This window comes from Gastrolobium bilobum, unplaced genomic scaffold, assembly GCF_033153095.1.
Source record: "Gastrolobium bilobum isolate Gb01-03AN ecotype WA unplaced genomic scaffold, APGP_CSIRO_Gbil_v1 utg4103, whole genome shotgun sequence".
NCBI classification, from domain to species: domain Eukaryota; kingdom Viridiplantae; phylum Streptophyta; class Magnoliopsida; order Fabales; family Fabaceae; genus Gastrolobium; species Gastrolobium bilobum.
The window spans coordinates 162,930-175,462 of record NW_026897561.1 but is presented as its reverse complement, the minus strand read 5'-3'; the positions used below and the strand labels follow the sequence as shown (position 1 = coordinate 175,462).

Below are 12,533 nucleotides of genomic sequence, written 5' to 3'. Positions count from 1 at the left end.
GGTTTTTGGTGAAAATACGTTGAAACAAACATGGTGTTTCTAAAAGCCATACTTGAGAAACATAGATATTCGCTGAAAAGTTCCCAACCAAACACCACCTGAGAGGAACAGGAACAGTGACCAAAGTGTCACGCTTGGACAAAAAATTATCAAACTGTTACGCCAACAGTAAATTTTGCCAAAATACCACGCGGCATAATTCGCTACACAGTGTAGCGAATTATGCATGTAAGTAATTCGCTACACAGTGTAGTGAAATATGCCACGTCAGACCCAAAAATGCCACATATCAAATTTTGAGAAATTCGCTAGGGAATTACTTTGGGTCTGACGTGGCATTTTTGGGAAATTTTGAGAAATGCCACGTTAGACCCAAAAATGCTACCCTAGCGAATTTTTCAAAATTTGACATGTGATATTTTTGGATCTGACGTGGCATATTTTGCTACACTGTGTAGCGAATTATGTCGCGTGACATTTTGACAAAATTTACTATTCACATGACAATCTGATAATTTTTTTGTATTTGCTCAGTGTTCCTTCCTCCATGAGAATCCAAAAAAACAATACAGTATTTACATCACACACACACCTATTAGTATCAGTGTAGAGTCTCCACCATACCACACAACATTGTTTGACATAACTTCCCTTTCAAGGCCAATCCTCTTTATCTTTCACTCGTTCTCTCCAAGTTGGCATTTTCTTACAAAAGCATTTTTCTCACACCTTTGTCATAAAAGCCAAAAAAACACACACACCCTTCTTCACCCCATTGCTCATTCTTCTTCTTCTCTCTCTCTCTCTTTCTCTTTCTCTTTCTCTGTCTAAAGTAAGTGCCGTGCATGAACTTTTGTCTGGGTCACTCCGTGACCGTGGTGATCATAAAGTTATTGTCTTTTTAGTAATGGGTTCTTGTTATTCAGTTCACAGAAACACTGATACAGACATGAAGCTCAAACTTTCATTTGGGTCCAAAACTGAGAAACTTGTGATTCCTCCATCACCCATCAAGGAACAACCCAAAAAGGGCAACTTTAGGTGGTCACCGTCTCGGTCAATGACCACCTTCACTGACTATGGTATGGTCCTTGTTGGTTTTTTGCTTCAAGATTTGTGTTCATAATTGTTGCAGATTCATAGGTTTTTTTTTTTTTTTTTTTTCTCTTCTGCTTATTTTTATTAATATATGAATGTTTCTGGGGATTTCATTTTGACGTGTGATCTGGCTATTGTTGTGGGGTCTCTGAAGAATTATCAATCTCTTAGTATATGTGTTTGAAGAAATACATTTTTATTTGTCTTTTTGTTTTTTAATATAAATTGGTTTGCATATGTGATGTTATTCAGTGTTATTGGTGTTGCATTTTGTAATATTTCTGTTTGATTCCTTCCGCTCTCTCCTAATTGGTGATCTATTGGTCATCTTTCTTTATAATTGATCTAATTGTTTTATATATATATATATTTAATTTCTGTTGTATTCACCTATGATTATGTTATAATACCCAAGTAGAAAATTATACTAGTCTCTTGATTTTTTTAAATGAATGTATGAATATGAAGATGTAGATTAATTTTCATTCCAGATACAAGGTCTATTCAATGTTTCTTTATGTTTGGGATGAAAGATATTTTTACCAGAATGAAAACGACTCGCCTCCTAATACAATTTATATGTTATGGTGGACATTAAAAGGGATTGTAAGGACACTAGCAATTCAATTGAAAAGACAACCTTTAATGCCGATTAATTTGTTGAATTTTGGATTAGATTATAACTTCCTTCTCCTTCAATGTCTATCCTGCAAGAGTAATTTAATACAATTTATATGTTATGGTGGACATTAAATGGGATCTTAATTCTAAGGACACTAGCAATTCAATTGAAAAGACAACCTTTAATGCCGATTAATTTGTTGAATTTTGGATAAGATTATAACTTCCTTCTCCTTCAATGTCTATCCTGCAAGAGTAATTTGATGGTAACTTTTGTTTACATGAATTTTCTGTTATATTTTTGTTTAAAAAGAAGAAGGAATCGATTATATAAATGATATGCTTATATTATGGGAAAATAATGCCACAAGTGTCCTTGGAGATCATGGTTTATAAATTGAACATTCTCTCTACTGATTGTGCACATGAAAGTAAGGTTTAGCTACAGTCAATAATCTTATCAGATACCATCTGGGTTTAAGCTTAGGTTTGCATTCACAAACAATATTTGCAGACCAGAACTTCATATTTAGGACACAGTTACTAGAAAATCATGCTCCATGGTTATTTCAGTGACAATTTTGGTTGAGTTCATGATATGCTTTGGTTGGTACTTGATTTATTTTCATATGATGGAGTTCTTTCTTGTAATAGATATCTTAATTGTATTGACTGTTGTTTGTGGTGAATGCTTATAAGTGACAATAGTCCCTGCCTTTGATGCTTCCATCCTTTTGGAAACAGTAAACTAGACTCTAATTATGTTTTTTCCCAGCAAAAAATCAGCATTAGCATCAATATCAACAACCCCTTTAACTCAAACAAGTTCAGGTCGGCAAAAAGATATAAGAAATAAAATGTTGGGTGTCCAAACATTTTAATCTGTCTTTTCTGACCTGTTTCAACATTCACTCTTCCTGAACTACATATTGTTACTTTATGTTGGGTTGGATCTTCCTAGCATGCTAGAACAGAAATAAACTTGCTTGTTCCTGACTTTCCTACATATTTTGTCAAAGTAACCTAATAACTAGTAGTTGAATTCCATTTATCTAAGCCCCAAAAGTAAACAACTGAAGTGATTTTCCCTTCCTCCTTCTTGTAAAATTCCATACTCAAGAATCAAACTTGACAATTCAGTTGACTGAATCAACTGTTTCTTGTTATTATTTCATTTGTTGAAGTACTTTCACGGGTTTCCTTAATATCCATGTTAGCTACTCACATGTAATTTTTTTTTTCCTGTGCAGGTAGCAAAGAGGAAGCATTTTTTGATTCCAAACCCTGCTTAGACTCAGATTGTGAAGATGATTTCTATAGTGTCAACGGTGGTAAGGATATCCTACAACCCCTTTTCCTTTGTACTTTTTATGGCAGAGTATTTTAATTTGTTTGACCATTTTGTCATAATTATGATCTGAATTGTAAGTAGAAAGTGAGACTTTGTAGTTCATTATATGTGAAGGTAAAAATTTGAAGGAAACATAATATTGTCATGATATATAATATGAGCTAGGATATTCTAACTACCTATTTTTTCTACTACCACTTCACTACCACTGTAATCACCATTTGATTAAAGGAAAAGTTGAATGAAGAGAGAGAAAAAAAAATAACTTTTGAATCCAATGGTGATTAAAGTGGTAGTAGAAAAAATAGGTAGTAAGAATATCCTACCTCATATAATATATGGCAGTTTAGTTTGTCATGGGAGGACGAGTATTGGAGTAGCAGCAATGTTGTTCCTTGTGATCAGAAGATCACGGGTTCAAGTCAGTTAAACAACCTTCTATGACTAATCAACCCTCATCCTTACCTTGGCTAGGCGTAGAGTCTTGTGCACCGGGGTTATCCCTTTAGTTTAGTTTGTCATGGATGTTAATATGTTATGTCGTAATCAGCCTTTTTGTAATGCAAGTTTATGAAGAATTCAGAACTAATTTTATATAGTCTATTTCACTTTATGCAGACTTCACACCATCACGAGGTAACACTCCAGTTCATCACACTTTTGGGACCCATGTTGTTAATAATACCCCTTCTGAGAATAGAACTATTGGTTCTATGCATGAACCATCTCCAGAAAATAAAAAGAAATTGTTAGAGCTTTTTCGAGATACTGACAAAGATGATGGCAATGGACAGAAAGAAGTTAAGCCAACTATACAAGATGTTATGCCTAAATCTGCACACTGTACTCCTTATCTCTCTAAGGCTAACTCTGCTTGTAGTAGTGAAAGAGCCATTAGTGAGGATCGTGTATCCATTAGAGAGAAGGTTAAATCTTTTCGGGCCTGCATTCCAAGTTTGTCTTCATGCCGTAGCTTCAGTGAGAGGAGGAGTAAAACAAGTTCTGCAATACAAGTAAATGGAAAACATTGACTTCTATTGCAATCTGATGGAAGTTTCTTTGATATACTTAAGTGGTTGAATTGCATTTTATAATGTACATCACCTTATCCTTGTAAAGAACCATGAAACAATGATTTATGAATCAAAGTGACTACTTATTTTTTTTATATGCTTGGTTTTGTTAGATAAGAGACTATGTGTATGAGTAATTGGTTGTCACAATATATAAGTTTTTTTTGTTTAATGCCCCCAAACTTCAATTTAGTGAAGTCATTCTTTTATCCATATGAGCTCAGATATCGTTATAACAATCAGGGGCGGACCGAGGGGGTGCTAGGGTAGGCGGCCGCTCCCCTCAAAATTTGAAGAAATTTTTTAACATAAGTATAATGTCAAAAATTTTCATTTTTTCTCTCTATTAATGTGAAGTAGTTTTCTCTCACCGCAGAGAGTTTATAGAATTTCTTTATATTCTCAGGTTTATTTAAGATTACATCACAGTGTTGGGAGTATCAGTGACCACCAATAGAGCTACATGGTTTCTCTTAGTTCAAATTCTTTTAGCCACATGGCTCTTGTTTGTTGGCATGGACCTGGTGGTAACAATTAGCATATGAAATTAGCATTAAATTATGGGAAAAGATCTGTTTACAATTTTTTTTACAAATTACACTAAGTATGACCAGTCATACACTCTTGATTAAAGTATGACGGTCAGACACAGTATAGTTTGTAAGAGTTTCTAAACGAAAAGTTTGTAAATATAACATTCCCCTTAAATTATATTTAAACCTCGACTTGAAACTACCAGTTTCAACTTTTATTATGCTTAGATGTTAACACAAATCTTCCCATCCATGAATAAAAATAAGAAGTCCGAGAGCCTTATGAAAGAATGAACCTTATTCTTTCGATCCCTCTCCTTTTCTGATGATTCGTGACAGAGAGGGAAGTGAGGGGCAGCAGAGTTTTGGTGATTGTGCTTCTTGACAATCTGTCTCTTCTGATTTATCTTTAGCTTTTTTTCTTGTTGGGCTCATAGTGAGTAAATAGAAAAAGAGGTTAAGAAATGAGAGGAGTCTGCTTTGAATTATCTATTTAGATTATAGTAATCAGTACATATTTTTTGTGAAATCTAAACCTTTGCTCTCTTCTCTTTTTCTTTGCATAAAAAATGTTCATTTTAGGGGTTGAAAATGTGTAGTTTTTTTCAAATTGATAGTAGATTTTTTCATGACATCTTCCACCTCTCTCTCTCTCTCTCTCCTTCTCTCTATAACAAGTTAAAAGAGGTATTTATGAGTTATGTTTTCTGGATTGGTATTTCGGCCTCTCATATATTGTGATTGAAGAAAGGAACAAATATTTAATTTTTTCGTATTTTGGCCTCTCATATATTATGTTTAGGGGTGTCAATATGGGTTGACACGACACGAATTCGACACGACACGAATACATCAACACGAACACGACACGAATTTTCATTCGTGTCAAAATCTTCAACACTGACACGACACGAATTTTTTGCGGGTTGACACGACACGACACGAATAACACGCAAAATAGGGGACAAAACGGTAATTGATAAAAAAATTTAAAAAAATAGATCGAAAATAAATAAAAAATAAAAAATTAATAATAAAAAAATAAAAAAATAATAATTAAAAATAATACGGGTCGACACGAACACGAATTCATAAACACGAACACGACACGAATTTTTTGCGTGTCATTTTTTCTAACACGAATTTTTTTACGGGTCAACCCGAACACGAATTTTCGTGTCGTGTCGCGGGTCGACCCGCGTGTCAAAACCCATATTGACACCCCTAATTATGTTTGAAGAGAGAAACAAATATTTAATTTTAGTCCCCCACAGAAAAAATTTCTGGGTCCGCCACTGATAACAATGGCTTGATATTGAGGTTATGTAGTAGATTGAGCAACATCATAATGCTTCTTCATGAGAAAATGTTTTCGATTTATCACTGGCAAATATATAATGTACTAAAATGGGTAGATCATCTTTCATACAAAAAAAATAAAATGGGTAGATCATCAATCAACGGGAGAACTAGCTCAATCTGCATTATAAATTATCACCTAAGAACATTTTATTAATTTTTTATTTGAAAAGTTATGTCCAAATGGCAAATGCACTAAATTTATTTGTCATTAGCTCAAAGTTAAGTTATTTAAATTTCATAATTTTTATTAATTCAAATTTTTTAAGGATCAAATTCAGTAAATTTAAAAGAAAAAAAAGAAATTAGCAAGGTGATAAATTAGGCTGATTGACCAAATTGCAAATTTTTAAAAAACAAGTTATATATCAATTTGCACTTGTTTAACCAAAGTTAACCAAATAAACATCACATAAAATCAAGGGCTTCCTATTTCTCATTAGGCTCCACCCGTTTTTTGAAAAAGAGAAAAAGAGAGAAGCAAACTAAGCTCTACCAGTCTTTTGAAAAAGAAAAAGAAAATAAAGTTAGACATGTTGTACAAACTGAGAGTGACGGGAGATGAGCAATTTGCTGCAACGGGAATTAGTTTTGCCTAAAAATTAAACTTAAAAATGTGTGGCTTTATTTGGTGCCCATATATATTCGAGTAAATAACCTACTCGATTAGCTACACGATTTACTTGAGCGAATGGCCCCATTTACTCTAGTATTCAGGATGAGGGAGTTAAATTAACCAAATTGACCAAATTAAAAAAGAGAAAGGAAAACTGTTTATGATAATAAGCAGGGGTGATAAACGACCAACGAGCCTTTCAGAGGCCTTTGGCTCAACTCGTGAACACATGAGTTTACATGTCTAATATGGGTTGTTGAAACCAAACTTGGACTTATATAAAAGCTCGTTTAGTAAAAAGGCCTCATGCTCCAATTCAAAAGCTCGGCCTTGGAGCCTTTCAGGCTGGCCTAGTATATTAATTTTTATTTATATTTTTATACTAATTGTAATAACCCTCTCTCTCCTCTCAATCCATTTCACCCATATTTTATTAGTTAAACAGACTCTTTAAATGATTTTATTTTATATTATGCTGTTTGGATATACATTGAATTTATGAATATTTATGGAATTACTAGTGTTGTTGATTGTATATTATGTTTGGATAAATTTTTGTTGTCTTATTTTTTTTCTAACAGGCTAAATCAGGCTTTTATTTTTTGTAAATAAGGTGGGCCACATGCCGATAATTATATTCGTAACAGGTAACGGGCTTGGTAAGGCCGACACATTTAAATATAGGCTTAGCCTTTTAAGACCAAAGCTCGGCTCGGCTCGGCCCGTTAACACCCTAATAATAAGGAAAGAAAAACAAATAAGAAAATAAAAAAATTCAGTCCACCCAATTTTTTTTTTCAAATTAGGAAAGAAAACGAAAAATTAATAATTATATTATTATTATCGATAATAAATTTGATATTTTTGAATTTGTAAGAATTTTAAATATCATTGTATGACCATATTATTATTATTATTCATTATGATTTTTCTTTCCTTATTTATAAAAAAAATATCGTGTGGGTTGAATTTTTTTTTAACTAAAAAGAAAAATAATAAATAGTTAAATTTTATTTACAATAATAAATTTGATATTTTAAAATTAGTTGAAATTTCAAAAAAATTACCCTATAAATGAGAATCATATATTGATATACCTACAAATTAAAAAATAATAATATGATTATTATTTTTCCTTTTTCTATTCTTATTTGTTAAAAAAAAATCGAATGATTGAGTTTTTTAGGACTAAAAGGAAAAAAATAAATAGTTAAATTTTTATTATCAACAATAAATTTGATGAACTTGAATTTTCAAGAATCCAAAAGATTGAGCCATTGTATTGTTTTTCCTTTGTTAAGTTTTTTTTATCTCACTAGATATTTTAGCAAGATTTCAACGAAATATTTTCATAATATATAGTCTAGTGCTATAAAATATTATAAAATATATATGGATGACTTTTGACTATTCATATACCTCATAATAATGACTTTTGATTTTCCATTACTTTTTCTTTTTTTGGTAAACTGATTTTCCATTACTTTGATATAAAATAAAAAATAAAAATTATATGACACAATTTTGAGTTTTTTTCATACGACTAAATAGATGTCAAATATTTTGTCATTTTTAATTTATGAATTATGTGTATTTTTGAATTTGAATATATTTTATATTATTTGATTTTAAATACATATATATATATATATATGTATATATTACTTTATGAAAATTTTGATTTATTATTTAATTTATTTTATAAATTAATATATATATATATATATATATATATATATATATATATATATATATGTATGTATGTATTAAATTACACTAATTTAAAATTATTAAATTATTAAATTATAAGTTAAACTTGTTGCTATGTATAAATGTCGTATATATAGCAATAATTTTGTGTTATGCTATCCATTATTTTTAGCAAATCAAATGGCCCTTATTATAATATGACTTTGATGATTCTCATAATTACTGAAACATGATAACTTGCTATTTTTTTTATTTTATAGATCAAAATGATATATATTTATAAATACAAGAAAATAAATTGAGATACAAATTGTGTCAATCTTAGTTTGAGATATTCTAAAGAACCAAATTAAAAATAAAATAAATAAAAAACTAATGTACAACGACTTGTGTCAATCTTATTCCCAAGGTCATATTTGGTTGAACGGAATGACAGGAAATAGGAATAGTGTGGCAATGAAATTGAATGAAATGTTCATTTTTATATTTATTTGGTATTAACAAAAATGATATGACAATTGTATTTTATTTTATGTTTGATATACTATAATAGATAAAATAAAATAGCGAAAATTATTTATAAATTTCTGGTTAAACAGGCTTGGGTTGACCTTTTTCAGACTTACTAGCTTTTCAAGTAGGCTTGGCCTGAGTTGGTCCAAGCATATTTATTTAAAATCTAAGAAAACATAACATAGGTTAAAATGATTTTTGGGGCTAAGGAGGGGTATTGGATAGGCCGGCCCATTTTTTGCACTATGGTTTGGTGGGATGAAATAGGAATTTCATGACTTTTATGATAATACACATATGGGAATGGATCTTAAAATTTCACATGATCTGATTATAAAATTTTTGTGTTTATCTCTTTTTTCACATGCATTAAATAAGTGATGTCCAATTATTATTAATGAAGAAAGAGATATATACAAAAATTTCACATGACCAGATCTATGATGAACACTTTCTTTTAAAGAGTTGTGAAATTTGTGTAAAAAATATATTTTAGTGAAGGTTTGAGTGAAACATTTATCCCCCTAGACACTTGAGTGGTGAAATGATGATTCCAGTGAGGGGTGAGTTTAGATCCAGTTATCTATGCTTAATTGATAGATCTCTTGCTACGGTTTTATAACTTGCTTGCTTTTGAAAATTGCTTGATTGGATGCTTGTTTTTAGTGTTTTGGTTTCAATGTTAAGTCTGATCACTATGGATTGAGTCAATGTCTGGTTTCCTTATTGACGATTCATTGCTCACATACTTTTGCATTTCCTTTGTTCTGAAATTAGTTCATTACTGGAGACAACAATGAGTAAATATGAGAATGGTTTGTTAAGTGTCAATTATGTTATGTTTTTTGGGATCAAAAACATGATAAATAACGTTGTAAATGGTTAAGAACATAACATATGTTGTCAAATGCAAAAGACTCATGAGTTTTCATGATTAGATATGATACTGATTTAAAAATATATTGGTTCCAAGTTTAAATTGCTATTATGGATTGGAGCAATGATTATATAATAACCCTAATTTGTAAAATGTCAAATTGTATTGGATTAATTATTTAATCATGCATAATGGAGATTAATTAAGTGAGAGACTTAATCAAATTAGATTAAATATTAATCATGCACATTGTAGATGAATTAAGTGGAATACTTAGTTAAATCAATGTGAAGTGTTGTTTATGAGGAAAGCTCACTTTTAAATGGGTTAAGTGAGAGTAAATGAGGAATTGGGCTTTTATGCAAAAGGCCCTATCAGCCACTCCTCGCTCAAGAGCTCGCTGAAGTGAGTTGTCTAGCGAGCGTTGTAATTACTTGTTGGTGTAGCTCACTGAAGCGAGAAGCCTAGCAAGCAGTGCGAAAATTTTAAAACACCCACTTAAGTGACTTCCTTGCTTTCACCAACTCGTTTTCTTCCTAACCAACCGAGAGTTTAGCCATTTATGAGCCATTAAGGAGTTTAAAACACATCTTCCTTGTCTCAAAATCATTTAGTGTTGGAACCAAAAGTGCATAGAAACGAAAGGAGAACATAACCCTAAACTTATAATCCACAAAGGAACCTTGAGTAGTGAGGAAACCTTTGAAGAAAGTAGCGGTTTTAGGGCATTGCAAGGAGCTTGAGGGAGTGCATTGACTCATTGTTAGTTGATAATCATTCCTTGGGCCATTGTTGAGCTATCTATGGTAAGAATTCTTGACCTTTTTGTGTTTTATGGTTAATTTGCACAAGTTAGGGTTTAAGGAAATGTGGGTTGGTTGAATATGTTGGAGTGTGATTGAAGCTTAGTGTATGTTGGGAAGTATGCTAAGAATGAGATTTAAACGGTGAAAATGTGTTTAGAAAATTATTTGAGTCACCTTCCACATTTCGAAATTATGCATGCCTATGTATTGATGTTGCTTGCATCTCAAGTAATGTAAATGGTGTGTATTTATTGTGTCAATGGTGTTTCTAGGATTGAGACTTGTGGACACTTGATTGATCAAGCATTGGAGGAGCCAATTGAACTTGATTTGTAGGCTTGAGTGATTTCAAGCCTAGGTAAGTTCATGACCTCCATGGATTGGGTGTGAATTATCTAGTGTGGTTGTGAATATGTGTATGTTCACTAGCTTGCAATTTGACGTGATTGTTTGTTAGCAATTGTTGATTGCAAGTTGACCTTGTGATTAGGTGTGAATTGTGAGTAAACCTTTGGTGTGGGATTTTGGTGCTTGGAGCAAACATTTGATGGAAAACTTTTACAAGTAAGTTTTTGGACCTCGGGATTTATCCCTTGAATGTTCCACCAAGCTCGTGTGGGTTTTGGTTTATATGGTTGTGCAATAGATTGAATATAATGCATGTTGTGTGATGCTTTTTTGTGTGGTGTAAGAGGGATTCTTACACAGGTATGTGGCAAGACAGTTCTTATGTAATTCATACGATATATTGCACAGTTGCGTAATTCATACACTATTTTTTGGCCTTAGGATTATTTAGTCTTAAATGTCCTGTTTAAGATATGTTTATCACGAGGGATGGCTAGGACACTGACATTTGTATTCTAAGGACGGTGTGTGACACTAGCAGGAATATTAGATAGTCATTTGCACACTTTGCATGCATATTAGAATATCAATTATAATTATGTACTAGGAGTAGTACATAGTTGTAATATTAAAATTACTTTTTTTCTCTCTGTCACGTCAGCCAACAGGTTTTAAAAGAAATAGCTTTAAAATTACAATTATGTACTACTCACATAGTTGTAATTGATTGCTGCAAAAATTTACCCCTTGCAACAATATGAGAAGTGATTTTGCCATTATTTCTATGGGGTTTATAACTCTCATGCTACGGCACCCCGAAATTTTTTTACAGCTAAGACAATAAAGACGTGAAGACCACAATTTTTCTTTTCTTTTCTCATCTCACTTTCTCCCTCTTTTTTATTGTCTCGGTTGCAAATTTTGTTGGGGTGTAGCGACATAAGAGTTATAAACCCCTATTTATATTGATAATCGATAATTTCTTAATAAGCCCCTTGAAAGAGGAATTTACATCGACTTAAGAATTTTATATGATTTACATGCGCTGTTAAAAAGTTACAGGACTGATTATTTAACAAGAAGTTGCTTTTGCTTACAGCAGTAATTCCTCAATGCAACAAGGTTCATCTTCCATTTTTGCTGAGTATCGACTATATCTTTGGTCTTCTTTTTTTATCCCCTCCGTTTGGCCTAAACAAGTGGATTACATTGAATCTCATGAAAAATTCACTGATTCTTAGGGGGTTCTTTTTTTTGCATTTTTTACTTACGATTTTCCTGCACTATTCCAAACAATATGGGAAAGTGCTGAATCTCCCCAAACTGCATTTGTATGCAATGACTTTGATATAGATATATATCACATTTATCTTGGTTGAGGAGTTTGAAAATAGTTGATGCCATTATATTATTTTCTTGAATATCATGTAATCATTTACATCCACCATTGTGTGTATATTCATTGTAAGTCTCTGGAATTGTCCTCCATCTGATGTTCTCATAGGGGAGTTAAATAACAAAGCATCATATGAGTATACAACATTTACTTTGTTAATTTTTCCTTACTACCAAATAGTAAACTTTTCAATTTATTAGCTATTAGTGTGGAGTGAGAGGTTGACATGATT

At 31.8% G+C, this 12,533-nt stretch overlaps 1 protein-coding gene across 2 annotated transcripts; it reads left to right on the top strand.

Moving 5' to 3' along the window:
- The first annotated feature begins 654 nt into the window (after nt 1-654).
- LOC133308067 (uncharacterized protein At3g27210-like) lies at nt 655-4,220 on the top strand. 2 transcript variants are annotated; one of them, XM_061508652.1, is made up of 4 exons: nt 655-832; nt 927-1,082; nt 2,970-3,050; nt 3,689-4,220. In XM_061508652.1, exons 2-4 carry the CDS (start codon nt 950-952, stop codon nt 4,099-4,101), a joined length of 627 nt encoding a protein of 208 aa, XP_061364636.1. In that variant the 5' UTR covers nt 655-832; nt 927-949; the 3' UTR covers nt 4,102-4,220. The 2 variants fall into 2 exon arrangements, with proteins under 2 accessions (XP_061364636.1, XP_061364635.1); XM_061508651.1 differs by having other exon boundaries at nt 656-1,082.
- The last annotated feature ends 8,313 nt before the right edge of the window (nt 4,221-12,533 follow it).